Below are 14,911 nucleotides of genomic sequence, written 5' to 3' on the forward strand. Positions count from 1 at the left end.
AAGGTATGGAGTAAGGTTCAGACCAGGTAGGGACAGCAGATTTCCTTCCCTAAAGGACATTAGTGAACAAGATGGGTTTTTCTGACAATTGACAATGGTTTCCCGGTCCTTGGTAGACACTTAATTCCAGACGTTTTTTATTAAATTCAAATTTCCCTATCTGCTGTGGCAAGATTTGAAACCGGGTCCCCAGAACATTACCTGAGTTTATGGATTAATAGTCTAGTGATAATGCCATTAAGCCACCCCACCCCACCCCACCCCACCCCACCCCACCCCACCCCACCCCACCCCACCCCACCCCACCCCACCCCACCCCACCCCACCCCACCCCACCCCACCTCACCCCACCTCACCTCACCCCACCTCACCCCACCTCACCCCACCTCACCCCACCTCACCCCACCCCACCCCACCCCACCCCACCCCACCCCACCCCACCTCACCCCACCTCACCCCACCTCACCCCACCTCACCCCACCCCACCCCACCTCACCCCACCTCACCTCACCTCACCCCACCCCACCTCACCTCACCTCACCCCACCTCACCCCACCTCACCCCACCTCACCCCACCTCACCCCACCTCACCCCACCTCACCCCACCTCACCCCACCTCACCCCACCTCACCCCACCTCACCCCACCTCACCCCACCCCACCCCACCCCACCTCACCCCACCTCACCCCACCTCACCCCACCTCACCCCACCTCACCCCACCTCACCCCACCTCACCCCACCTCACCCCACCTCACCCCACCTCACCCCACCTCACCCCACCTCACCCCACCTCACCCCACCTCACCCCACCTCACCCCACCTCACCCCACCTCACCCCACCTCACCCCACCTCACCTCACCCCACCTCACCCCACCTCACCCCACCTCACCCCACCTCACCACACCCCACCACACCCCACCACACCCCACCACACCACACCACACCACACCCCACCATCTTCTACTCCCCCCTCTTCTACTCTGAGAGAAGATACATATATACCCATGAGTACCCTCAGGCCAGAAACACCAATGCCCTATCATCAATCCATTTCTACCTCCCCCACCTCCCCACTCCAAGCAAGCAGCTCGCTAGTCCCTTCAATCCCTTTTCAAAGAGGGATGATGTTAATGCTATGCACCTGATTTGAACCTTCAGGAATCCAATACACCTCATTTCAGTCGGTGTTGGAGGCTGTGTACTTGCATCATATCCCACTGAGGCTTGAGAAGCAGGTATGGCGAGTGCTTCAGAATCCCACCTCCTCTAACACTACTGAACTGTGTCAGGGGCAGACAGAATCAATACAATCAACCGCCCCTCCCCCACCCCCAGGAGAAAATAAATCTTGTAAAGACCGAGACTCTGCATATTTCCTGAACTTTACATTTAACTCCCATTATGTAAGATGTGGATTTGCCCAAATGTTTGTGCATTTTCTGTTCCGACACCTACAATACTAATGACAAAGAAACGTGGATGAATTTTAAGTAAAGGAACCTCAGTGATTTGGCTTTCTTTGGCAATGATTATTTACAGTTTTGTAACTGGATAGTATCTACTACAAGCATGTACATTTACAACTTTCTGACTATGTGCCAATATTAGCATGGTCAAATTTGCATAGTTCCATTATTCTGCTCATTTCTGCTTCAAGGATACATCTGGTTTATTGTCCTCTGGGTGGTATTGGTCCTCCTACTTTTCTTGTGATACCACAAGGATAGGAAGTGTGTGTAACACAATCAGATTGAAGAATAAGTTTGTCTCTCCCAATAGAATAATCCATGCATACTTTTGGTTTAGTCTGCCTTCAGATTGTTCTATGATTCAATCTGGTTGAGTAAAGGGAGATTAATATTATACAGGTGTCATGCACACGCAGAATTGAAGGAATTTGTGCATCTTGGAAACAGAAATGTTTGAGCAAGTGAAACTACTTAGTATTTATCTGTAGTTTACTAACAGTGGTGGAGAAGTTTAATTTTAAAGTGGAAATGACTACATTTCAATAACTTCATTTTATTTTCCCTCAGATCATCTTGTGGGATTAGTCATCTTATTTTGATTTCAACCCCTCAAATGGTTTTCCTCCCTTTCAAAGAATAATCTTTTTATTTTGCAGTATGGAATACAACTGTACCAAAACTACAAAATACCACAGCAAAGGAGAGGAAGCCTTACCTCACTGAATTCATCACCAATGGTATGAAGTTCAAAATATAAAACTACAAATAATAGAGTATGATTTAATAGTACTCATGCATTAAGGTGAATCATCTAAACTTAATATTCTCTCTCCTTGCAAGGATTTGCTGACCTAATTGTTCACTTTTAGATTAATATGCCTAGATAGCTGAAAAACTGAGGGGCCGGAATTCTACAGCCGTTCACATGGGCGGGATTCTCTGGTCCCGTCGGCAACGCACCCCCACCCGTGGGTATCCGGCTGGCATGGGGCGACATCAATGGGAATTCCCATTCACAGCGGCGGGACCAGAGAACCCTGCCACTAGCAAACAATGTGCCACCTCCCGCCAGTGGGAACCACATGGCTGGGAGGCTGGAGAATTTCACCCAGGGTCTTTGTTTCAAATAAGTGAATTGAAGAAAACCTCCATTAAGATATTTACTAGCATGTTGACACATCACGTTAACATCAACAGGGTATTTGTTCAGATCATCCTTCTCTCTCAGCTGCATGAGACTGTATGCTGGCTCGAACTTTCTAGAGCAGTTTAATTTTAAAGTGGCAGTAAAGTAAACATAACGAACTTTACCATCAAAACTCAACCACTAGAGAAGGTGTAAATGGAGAAATGCAGAATTACCAACAAATGCTGCGCAAAAAAGAAAATGGAAAGCGAGGTTAGGATCTGAAATTGTCGAACTTGGCACCAAACCTGGAAGGCCTTAAAGTGCTTAATAGAAAGATGAGTTGTTGTTCCTTGAGATTATGTTAAGTTTCATCAGAATGGCATGGGAAGTTGAGGACACAGAGTAGGCAGAGAATCCAAATGATAAATGACTTGAAGCTCAGGGCCACACTTGCAGATTGAACAGATCTATTCTGCAAAGAGGTTCCTGATCTGCATTTTGTCATCTCGGCGCAGAGTATAAATTGAAAAGTCCAAGTAAATTGCTGTTTTGCCTGCAAGCATTGTTTGGAGATTTGGATGGTGGGAAGTGAGGAGGTAAAAGAGCAGGAGTTTCATCTCCTGCATTTTCCTGGAAAGCTGAAGGGGTTTTGACATTGATTGAGCACTGGAATAGGGTGTCACAGAAGGAACAGTGCCTTTTGACATGCTGAAGGAGACATAGAAGATGGACTTGGCATCACACTAGAGATGTTGGAGAATCATCCGTTGAATGTAAAGACTGGTAGGATGGCAGGTGAGCACAAAAGGAACCGTATCATCGTTCTGGGGGAATTTATGTTTCACCTGAGTCTATACTTGAAATTTTTATTTAATGAGAAGAGTTAACCTCATTTATTGCTCACCCCTAGCCGCTTTGGCCTTTGAATACCATGCTAGGTCACTTCAAAAAGCATCAAGAGCTAATGGCATAGCATTGGATTGAGATGGAGTGTAGATCAGAAGACATATAGAATCATAGAACCATAGAGCACAGAAATAGACCACTTGGCCCATTGTGTCAGTGTTGGTAGTGGTTGTCGATTCCCTTCTTTAGTAATTCAGTTCCTTTGAGTCAGTAGCTTTTGAAGGCATACATAACCAAGTATACTGAATTTAGTTTCACTCATTATGAAGAAAGTTGACTTTTTATCTCATACTAAACCACAAAACTAGCGTACTGCTAATAAAAAAAGTCATAATTTTATTTAATTGCAGCTTTCCCATTTCCAATAAAGATTTAATTCTTTTGTTTTATTTCACTTTCAGTAAGTATATTTAATTGAAGTTTCTATTTTGTTTTGTTTTGAAGCTGTGTTATCTTGAACTTGCATTAATGATATCTGAATGAATATCTCAGAATTGTTACAGTACAGGAAGTCATTTAACCCATCATGTCTGCACTGGCTCTCTAAAATGAACGTCATGACTTGGTGCCATTCTCCTGCCTTTTCCCCTGCACATTGTTCCTATTCAAGTGATCATCTAATGCACTCTTGAATGCCTCAATTGAACCTGTCTCCATCACACTTCCAGACAATGCATTCCAGCCCCGAACCACTCGTTGCATGAAAAAGTTCTTTCTCACATCACATTTGTTTCTTTTAAATCTGTACCCGCGCGTTCTTGATCCTTTTACGAGTGGGAACTGTTTCCCCCATTTATTCTGTCCAGCCCCCTCATGATTTTGAACATCTCCTTCAAATCTCCAAGGACAACAGTCCCAACCTCTCCAATCTATTCTCACGACTGAAGTTTCTCATCCCTGGAACCATTCTTGTAAACCTCTTTGGCACTCTCTCTAGTGCATTCACATTCTTCCTATAGCGTGGCAGCCAGAACTGTACACTAATCCAGCTGAGGTTTAACTAGTGTCTTGTATAAGTTCTGCATTACCTCTTTGCTCTTGTACTCTATGCATCTATTAATAAAGCCCAGAATACTATATGCTTTATTAATTGCCCTCTCCACCTATCCTGCCACCTTTAATGACTTATGCACAGACACGCCCAGGTCCCTCCTCCTGCACGCCTTTAAAAATTTTACCCCTTATCTTCTATTGTCTCTCATGTTCCTCCTCCCACAATGCATCCCCTCACACTTCTCGTATTGAATTTCATCTGCCACCAACCTGCCTGTGTCCTTCTGAAGTTCTACACTGTTGTCTTCACATTTTACAGTACTTCCAAGTTTTGTGTCATCTGCAAACTTTGAAACTGTCCCCTACACACCAAGATCTAGATCATTAATATATGTGTATATCAGGAAAAGCAAAGGGTCCCAATACTGACCCCTGGGGGTCACCACTACAAATCTTCCCCCAGCCTGAAAAATATCCATTGTGGATTCTGCAGACTTTCTGACTTCCAAATAAACTGGTTTTTAAACACTGTACTAAAATGTTTTTGAAATAGTTTCTTTTGCTTTCGCCCTCATAGAGAAGCATCTCTGAAAATTCATTAGTGGCTATGGACTTCTCTGGACACAAGGGAAGAGTAATTGAAAACCCCACAGAGGCACTTACAGTTGCTGCTGAGGAGGCGTTGGCATGGCGGGTAAAATATTGGTTTGAATAGTTGCTTACAAGTGCAGTTTTTAAAAAAAAACTTGGATAGAAAAAATAATTTGGAGAATAATTTGAAGTGTACCAGTACCTATGTCAATGAATTTTGTTTCCTATAATTAATCAGTTGCAACTACATTTTAATCACCAACTGTACAATAAAATCTTGCTTATAGTGATTGATTTTGGTCATTACCCCTAAATGATCAATGTAATTAACTGTTCAGTGTAACAGAAGATAACAGGCCCTGATGAATACTGTTTCGTGATTTAAAATAATATATATAACTGAGCAATGTTGCTTAACATTTAGCAGCAATACAAACAGCTGATTGGTCACCTATACAAAAATAGTGATTGCTTTTCAATTGTATGCAAAGGGTTTTAGTACATTTGAAAACTGCGATTAGATATGATATAAATTCAAACAGAAGTCAGTCAGCTGACATTTCAGGTCCATGTTCGTTTCGCAAGGCTGCCTGACCTGAATATTTTACTGTGTTTATTTTCCGTTTATCAGCACCTTTTATGGCTTTTGGACAAGCAAATGGGCATTGATTATTTCTTAAATAATTCCTCAACCTTTTGTTCTTGTATATACTGCTCAGAACTTTACTCCATTCATTGCTCTTAATCAAAAGCAGAATTTTGAGTAGAGAACTGTTCAGCTGATTGTTGGTGAAAATTGAGTGGCGCTGCTCAGCAGTGCAATAACTGTGGGATGCTTTACAAATAACCAGTTAGGACCAGTTGAGAATATTTTGCAGTGCGTTATTAATATTATTTACCCATTCACATGCTGGATCCTACTGAACAATGATAGTGCAACTATCTTTCAACAGTGGGAACTACCATAGACAGAACCTCTAAAATCAAAATGCACTAACCTTTATAAACAATTGGGATTTTACGGCCCGAAACCGTAAAATCCCGCCCGAGGTCATTGGACTTTTCCATGGTCCGCCCCTCGTTTGTCCTGATTCCCGTGGTGGGCGGGATGGTAAAATTCCGGCCTAGTTTTTTGAATGCATACTCTAATTGTTATAAGGAAATGTAGGATTTCAGTGCAACGCTAAGGTAAATTTACCTCAAACGAATAGCATACAAGTCAGTTGATACTTAAAATTCAAATTAAATGTGCTGAATAATGAAATTGATATTTGAAAATTTAAATTCTTGTAATAACAGAGGAGAAGTTGCCATCGTTTGAATGCATATGGAAGTCCAACCACATCGCAGAGCACTACTCCGTGTCAAGGTTGTTTCAATATTACTTTGTGTTGCAAAAGACAATTTCGGAGAATTCAGATAAATTATTGGTGTCAGTTAATTTTAAGTGAAAGATGTTTGCTGATGGTTTTAAAAATGTGTATTAGTGGATCAGTATTAAAGGACTGAAGACTATTTGCTGTAATTCAAACAAAGTTAAAACTTTTGCCAATTCAGTTGTGGTTATGGTGGGTCAGATTACTTTTGAGACATAAAATTAGTAATAAATGCGTCATAATTTAGGTAAATCATTTTTAGGATTTCTATTTTGCCTTTATAACTTTAGCTATTCACCGGATGCAGCTATGGTTTCATCACCGACTCTCCAGAGATGAAGCTCAAAAACTAATAGAACAACAAGGTCTTGTGGATGGGTAAGCATCAATCTTTAAAGGAGTTTTCTGATTAGATGGGACATTATTGCCATAATTCACTTCAAATGCTAATTCTTGTATAATGATAACAGCAAGTGTTTCCAGCTAGTTTGATTTATAAAAACCTTCATCTTGAAACCAGCAAAAATTTGCAATTCAGATACATTTTGTGGTTTTTGATTACAATGGCTGTGCCATTTGATAAGTTCATGGCTGATCTGATTGTGGCTTCAACTCCTCTTTCATGTCTCCCCCTTATACCCTTTGGTTCCCATGTGAATCAAAATTAACAGTTGCTTGCTATTGAGGTGAAGATGAAATTATTGCATTCAGGATAAAGGATTCCAATGATGAGAATAGGAGTGTGTTTCTATTTTGATTACTCAGTTTCAGTATCAAGCAACTTAAATGCAAACCCATACAAATGGGGGCAGAGTTAAATAATTTTACTTTGCACCTACAATCTGCCAAGAGATCACAACTATGCTGTAATCGCACAAGTGGTTTTGGTGTAGGATGCTGGGTTAAAGTTTAGCTCTGGATTGAATAAAGTACCATGTCTTTGCACACACTGATTTAGATTAAGTATTCGGGCAATGGAGTTGGTGAAAACAGCAGAGTCTTTGGTGGTGTCAGTTAAGCAATAATGTGTAAAAACCCAGTGTGTAGATCTGATTTTCTTCTTTCCATCCCATGTAGGATGTTCTTGCTGCGGGACAGTCAGAGTAATCTGAAAAGTTTTGTTTTGTCACTATGCCATTGTCAGAAGATCAGACATTTTCAGATTGTTCCGGTAAGTAGTGAGAGTAAAATTTCAGTGGGAATTATTTATATGAATAGATTATGCATGTGTGTGTGTTTGACAATATATGATTGCATCATGACAAAATCTGTCATTTTAATGTGCTGTTTCGGTTAATGGGATGACTTTGAAAGAGCAAAAAAAATTCAATCTCTTCAACATTAAACTGCATCTTATGCCATCTGTAAATTGTGACCCAAGGGTCTTCAGTTGTTCAGTAGATGCTAGAGGTAATAATAAATGCAGCTTTGAAGAAATGAATGCTACTTTCTAAGGAATTGTTCCAGTATTAGGTGTTGATCACTCTGCAAGGCATCAAATATCTCCATATGTAGAAGTAGACAAAATAAAACTAATATTTCTAGGAATACAGAAGCTTTGCATTCTTAACAGTTGCCAAGAACAATAAGGGATAGAAGTAGAGAACCAAAAAAAGCTCTAAAATTCACCTGACCAGTGTCAAATTTAATAATTTTCAAATACCAACTCTAGACTATCTATCTAATTCTTTCTGAATTTGTTGCTTAATATCTCACACAAATCTTCTCTTCAAAGTAAACAAGCCAAGGGTATTCCATCTCTCCTCATGGGCTAGATGTCCTAGGTTAGGTTCCAGTTTGGTTATTTTTTTACTGCAATGTCTCCATTTTGGGTACTCTTCTAGTACTGCAAACAGAATCAAAATGTAGCCATGGTGGGATCTTCCGGCCGCGCTCGCCCCAAAATCGGAAAATCCCGTCCGAGGCCAATGGACCTTTGTGTGGCGGGCAGGGTGGGAAAATTCTCTCCCCGCCCCTCCCGCCCCCCCCCCCCCCCCCCGCCACACCCCCCCCCCCCGTCCCCCCCCGTCCCCCCCCCTGCACCCCCCCCCCCCCCACTGCACCCCCCCGCGAACCCCCCTCCCCCCGCGCACCCCCCCCCTCCCCCCCCCAATCTATCCAATTGGTTTTTTATCTTTAATTTACCCGTGTGCTGCAGTTTGAATTCAAACAAAAAGGTTGGGATTTTACAGCCCCACACGCCAAAGTCAGTGGATTTTAGGCTGGCTCACCGCATCTGCCTGTCTGGAGTCATGTATGTAGACCCGATTGGGTAAGATATCATCATAGAAATGATGATAAAGATGGGTAAGGATGGAAGATTTCCTTCCCTAAAGGATATTCGTGAACCAGATGAGTTTTTACGACAATTGTTCATGGCCACCATTGCTGAGACTAGCTTTCAATTCCAGATTTTATTAGTTAACTTTAAGTTCCACCAACTGCCATTTGAACAAGTGGGATTTCAAATGGTTCCAGGGCATTGGCCTAGGCTACTGGGTTATTAGTCCAACTCTGCACCACTCTCTCCCCTATGTTGCTCTGCTAATTAATTTAAATAGCCTTGTAAGATGTTCATCTGAGTCTGGTGCCTTGTCTTCCTCTTGCTCCTAGTGAGCTCCATATCTTGAATTTCCATTTATTTGACTATTTTCTTCCCTAGCCCCACACCAAAAATTCAACTTTATGATGGGAGGTTCCATATGATCAACTCCATGAATCGGAAAAGAATTTATTTTGTATTGGTCAATTGATAGAATTACCTGTGGAGTCTTTCAATGACTGCACTGTTCTAATTTTATCTGAATATATTTATAGAAACTTGCTTCATTATCATCTCAATCCACTTAGTTGCTGATAGCTTATAACTTCCATCCATGATCTACAACTGCCTTCCCCCACCCCTCGTTAGCTATTTTACCGAGTGTAAGATATTAACATTTAAATAAATGCATAGCATTTCTAAACCAGATCCACCTTTCTTTCCTAATTTATTCCTGTTGTTATGCTGTCCAGTCCAGTCCTATTGTTTCCCCCAAAAATCTCTATTTCTATAGTAGAATATTTCTACTTTACTGGTTGGGGGTAAATTTCCACATGATGCATTTCAGTCATTGTTGCTGTGGAAAAAGCTTTGCACACAACCACAGTCTGGAGTCACGTACACGAGGCCTTTCAGCCTCGGGGATATATGGGTCAAGACACATATGAGGCTATGGATGTGGCTGCTAAAATAGTTCCCAGCTGGAGCGGTTGCTAATGCAGCTGAATACTTGGAACTTGGCAAGCAGATTGCAGGAGCACCCAGAAATTCGTGGGAACTAGACAGAGGGGAGGCAATTTTAAGAATACCCATGGCAGTGTCTTCTGGCTTTATTTTCTTAAAACAAAAATTCCTTGCCTCAATTATGCACCAGAAATATGTCATAAAATAGAGAAAGAAAAAAACTCGAGAGAACCAGAATGGCTGTGGACAATAAATTACCCTATCAGAGGAGGGCAGAGGAAGGGATTCATTTGGAATGAGTAAAATTTGCTTTACTTTTGGCACAAGTGAAGAAATCTGACCAAGAAATAACCAAAAAATTCTTCTTTTTGCTGCCCTGTATCACCAAAGTATTTTGTGGAATAATTATTTGTCCAGACTTTGTTATGAACTCACCTTGTTAAGACTTTTTTTAAGTGCAAGTTATTGGAAGGGCATTTTTATTAATGACACTGTAAGATTTGACAGTATCACGTTGTCAGTTTTTAAATATTATAGGAATAATATATCACAACAATACATTTTGTTGTGAATGTAATGCCCTCTATTATGGTTGCCTTCTGATTCTTTTGTACAAATATCATGGAATGATACAGCACAGAAGGGGGTTATGCAGCTTCTCGTGCCAATGCTGGTTCTTTGAGCTATCTAATTAGTTCCACGCCCCTGCTCCTTCCCTATAGGTCTGTAAATATTTCCTGTTTAAGTATTTATTTACCCAATTCCCTTTTGAAAGCTATTATTGACTCTGCTTCCACCACACTTGGCAGGCAGTACATTCCGGATCATCATATTTTACTGCGTATAGAAAAAAAAATTCCTTGTCCACTCTTGTTGCCAATTTATCTTGCATCTATCCCTTCTGGTCACTGACCCTCTCTAACAGTCCCTGCTCCAAGGGAAAAAAAAATCTGTTTCTCTTGTCTCCCCATGTAACTAAAGTCATTCATTGCTGTTGCCATTCCAGCATTTCTCCTAGCACTCACTCAAAGTTCATGATATCCTTGCTAAGGTGTGGCACCCAGACCTGACAAGAAGACTCCAACTGGGCCAAACCAATGTCTTATAAAAGTTTAGCGTAACATACTTGTTTTTATGCTCTGACTGTACTGGTAAGCACAGTAAGAAGTTTAACAACACCAGGTTAAAGTCCAACAGGTTTATTTGGTAGCAAAAGCCACACAAGCTTTCGGAGCTCTAAGACCATGGTAAGACCATGGATCCACTATGCCTTTTTAGCAGCTTCACTGCCTGAGGCAGAAAAGTTGGTTGAGATAGATGCTTTCGAAATTAAGTGCAGGTAAGTCAGTGCTGCTGATTGCCACTCCCAGGAAGTTACAGCCCAATACACTTTAAGCGATGTATTTGCACATGACTCCAAAATTATTGACAGGTGGTCAGTGGCATTTGCCTGATACAGTTGACTCGGCATAATTGTGGGCTTTGGAAGTGATAAGAAATGCATATAATTTGCGAATGAGTTGTTTGTGTGCACCATGTTACGTCTTGTGCCAAAAAAAGCTTTGTGCTTCCAACACTGATAATTGTTTCATTTAAGTTACTGCCGAATGACAATTATGAAAGGATACAAAATAACAGGGTTGAGTAATTATACAGAAACTGTTGTATGCACACAACAGCATTGGAGCTATTTCATAAACTGCTATGTAATCAATGCAGCTAGAAGAAGATGGAGAATTGTATTATTCCCTGGATGAAGGACACACCAAATTTACTGATCTTATCCAGCTTGTGGAGTTTTACCAACTCAACAAGGGTGTGCTGCCCTGCAAACTGAAACACCACTGTGCTCGAATTACACTTTAATCTCCAAAACCATCAGTCCATCTAGAACTTGGGAACAATAAATACAGTGCGGGCTGAGGAGTGACCACCAGAGTTCTGCAAATGTATTTAGTTAATGTACAATGTGCCTCGGACCAAGGAAAGTGGCATTGAATGGTGACGTTCAGACAAGACAGTAACTGTTGGCTGATTTTATCCAATTCACCCATGTGGAATCAGTGTTTCATGATGCACATCTCTTAATGGCAGAATTACCAGAACAATGTCAACATTGCATTACCAAAAGCTACACAGTTCAAGGGAGAGATTCACAAGAAAATGGTCTCCGCTCAACAAGTAATTTTTTTTATATAAGAGACATTGAAGTGGTATTAAGATCATTGCATGCCATGAGTAATAAAGCTCAATATTTGCCAAGAGATTGATTCTTCAAATGATAAAAATGAACATTGAAACTAGTGGCAAAACAACCTGATTTCATACTTTGAAGCGAAGTTGTGCAGATTCGGACATGTACTTTTTTTTTCAATTTAAGAACTGTGCTTTGAATTAAATGTCGATGGATATCGTGTGTGAAGGGACATGATTGTGACTTGCTCGTGCAAAGCGATGCTGGATGTACTATGTAATTTTAGGTATCAAGCATTGTTAAGATATTTTGAATTCACTCACTATTACATCTTTATTTTCTCAAACATGCTACAAATGATCACATAAGTAGAGGTTTTGTGTTTCAATATGTAATTGTTAGTACAGAATACATTAATATAACATGTATTGTAGCAATGGAACTGACATTCTTTACTGTTACCAAATCGTTACTTGATTACTTCTTTATAAATCTGGCATTCTAATCATCTTGGTTTATTGTCAAAATGGGCTTTGCTCCAAAAATAATTATTTGGGTATGAGTCCATATCATGACCAATGTAGCATATCAATCACTACATGAATGTAGCCAACTCATGAATGATGTCTGAGAAATGACTTTAATAGGTTTTAAAATTAAAATGAAACTTTTATTCTGACAAGCAGTCCCTGTCCCTACTTTCTTTTAAAATGAGTGTCAAAGAAAATTTACTGTAATCCTAAATATTTCCATGAATTAAGTATTGGCCAGAATTTTACTGGCCCGCCCACCACAGGAATCGGAGCGGGTGAGGGCGGAACATGGGAAGGTCCGTTGACCTCGAGCCGGATTTTATGGTTTTGGGACGAGCGAGGCCATAAAATTCCCCCCATTGTGTTCTGCTTTTGGTCTTGCTATGCTATTTAAAAAAGACTTGCACATCACCAGAGCATTGTAATAATTTATTATCCATGTATAAATGAGGTTTTTCTACAGAATGGCAAATGTGTTGTGCAATGTTTTTCCAGCTGAAGTATCCATTTTGTTTCTTGTAAAATAATTTTAGCATCAGGGCCAAATTCTCAGGCTGTTCACGCCGGTGGGATTTCCTGGTCCCGTTACACCGAGCAGAGACTTGGCTGAGTGCCAAATTCTCCATCCTCGCTTGAAGGAGCGGCGGGGTGTGAATGGCTGGAGAATTCCAGCTGAGGGCATTGTTTTATCTCTAACTGGAGATATGCAAGCACCTTGGGCTATAATTTGGCTGCCGTGGTAGATAGCTTCAGTTGGGAAATGTCTTGATTTGCCCGACCTGCCCCAATAAAAGTGCCCATTTTTATGATGGGGGTGGGGGGGTAGTGGACAGGGGGCTATTTGTCTGGAGGGGTGTCTGTTGATCCCAGAAGCAGAGGGTAGGGGGCCATGAGATCGGGCAAATGCTAAGACAGGCTGGTTAGAAGGCCAACCTGTGGTTCCTCATGCCCCCATGGCAACTCCATACCAACTCATGCTCTTACCTATACCTCATGGCCCTGTGCCAACTCGACGTCCCCACCCAATCCTCATGGTCCCTCATGCCAACACCATTGATACTGGTCCAGTATCCACCATGGGTAGACCTCAGGAGTCACATGGAGTTGAAATGAAACTCCAGCTCTCGCCACACAGACTTGATAGTGAAAGAAAATTCCATTTAAAAAAACACCAAAGATTTTAAATCTCAAGTGGTTAAAGCTACCTACTATTCATACCCCTAATCCTTTAATAGCCTCTTAAACTGTCAGTCAAACTGAGCTCTAAACACCCTGCTGAGATGATTAGAACTTTTGAAACCAAGCCAACCATTCATAATGAATAGCTATTGGGAAAATGCCAACAGAGAGCTCACTGCTCAAACAGATGATACAACAGCTGGGCAGTTGAGCAGAGTTTTTATTGAAGAATCACTGACAGCTGTAGCTAATTATTTTTTATAGTTTAAAGAGTGGGAGATTTAAAAATCTTCATTTTATGACAGTTAAATTGACCTTATTCACTCCAAGTGTGTTTGTCTACTGCATAAATCAATGATTCCCAGATTGCAGGTTTAAGGATTGCAGATTGGAGGATTAAACTTGAGTTTTCTGTTGTATAAACTTCGCAAAATGTTCTTCTATAGATCAGCCTGCAAGAGAAAAGATGGGTGAACCAACTGTTAGACTGGCCTATTTTATGTTAAAGTAAATAATGTTTTATTGTCCTTTCCTACATGATAAGTAAAGTTTTCAATTTTGTCTTTCTATGACATTATTCACAGGGAAGTTTGTAATTAATAACTTCACAGAGTGGAGAGCTGGCAAAACGCTGGCTTCAAACTTGTCATCCGGACTCCCGCTTACACCAGAAATTCCAGAGTGCAAATGTGGGACTTTTTTCTATAGCAAAAGCTGATAGGAATTTAGTCTCTTATCATTTCCTTCTCTCTTACCTCCAACCCCACCATACAAGTTAGAGATTTTGGGAAAAGGTAGCTGCAGCATGTAAAAAACCATGGAAGGCAAATTCAATCTGCAGAGTCCCGAAGACTTTTCATCCCAGAGCATTGCAGGAAGCAGATAGGGAAATTGCAAATGTTTTTGCCATGATCTTCCAAAACACACTCTATTTGGAAATTGACCATTTGAATTAGAAAATTGCCAATGTCACTTTATTTTTAAAAATAATAAATGGGGAAGAGAGGCCAGGAAATTATACAGCAATTAATCCAACGTTTGTTATGAGAATGTTGCTGGAATCTGTATGGCTGAGTGCCAGGTACCTTTAACGTCTTCCACTTCCTTTTCAGCCCACTTCATTCTTTCCACATTCTACTTGCACTCCTCCTTTAACTTCTCATATTTTTGTCGACTCTCCATCAACTCTGCTTGGTGCAATAGCTCAGCACACTTGTGCTTTTTGGCATTACACCAGATCTTCTCCCGTTCCCCCTGAAACTCGCTCATCAATTGATTTACTATAGCTTCTCCATCAAAGGCTTTTCCTTGTA

The 14,911-nt window shown here is 41.0% G+C and overlaps 1 protein-coding gene across 4 annotated transcripts in view; it reads left to right on the forward strand.

Moving 5' to 3' along the window:
* The window catches only part of grb14 (growth factor receptor-bound protein 14), a 170,147-nt gene extending 157,527 nt beyond the window's left edge, over positions 1–12,620 (forward strand). For all 4 annotated transcript variants that reach the window (XM_078228243.1, XM_078228242.1, XM_078228241.1 and 1 more), the window contains 6 exons: positions 2,128–2,208; positions 5,077–5,193; positions 6,390–6,459; positions 6,757–6,844; positions 7,544–7,637; positions 11,412–12,620. In XM_078228243.1, the coding sequence (XP_078084369.1) occupies positions 2,128–2,208; positions 5,077–5,193; positions 6,390–6,459; positions 6,757–6,844; positions 7,544–7,637; positions 11,412–11,558 (597 nt within the window). In that variant the 3' untranslated portion in view covers positions 11,559–12,620. The remainder of the gene's footprint in view (positions 1–2,127; positions 2,209–5,076; positions 5,194–6,389; positions 6,460–6,756; positions 6,845–7,543; positions 7,638–11,411) is intronic.
* Positions 12,621–14,911: the final 2,291 nt, after the last annotated feature.

Source organism: Mustelus asterias, chromosome 14 (genome assembly GCF_964213995.1).
Source record: "Mustelus asterias chromosome 14, sMusAst1.hap1.1, whole genome shotgun sequence".
NCBI lineage: Eukaryota > Metazoa > Chordata > Chondrichthyes > Carcharhiniformes > Triakidae > Mustelus > Mustelus asterias.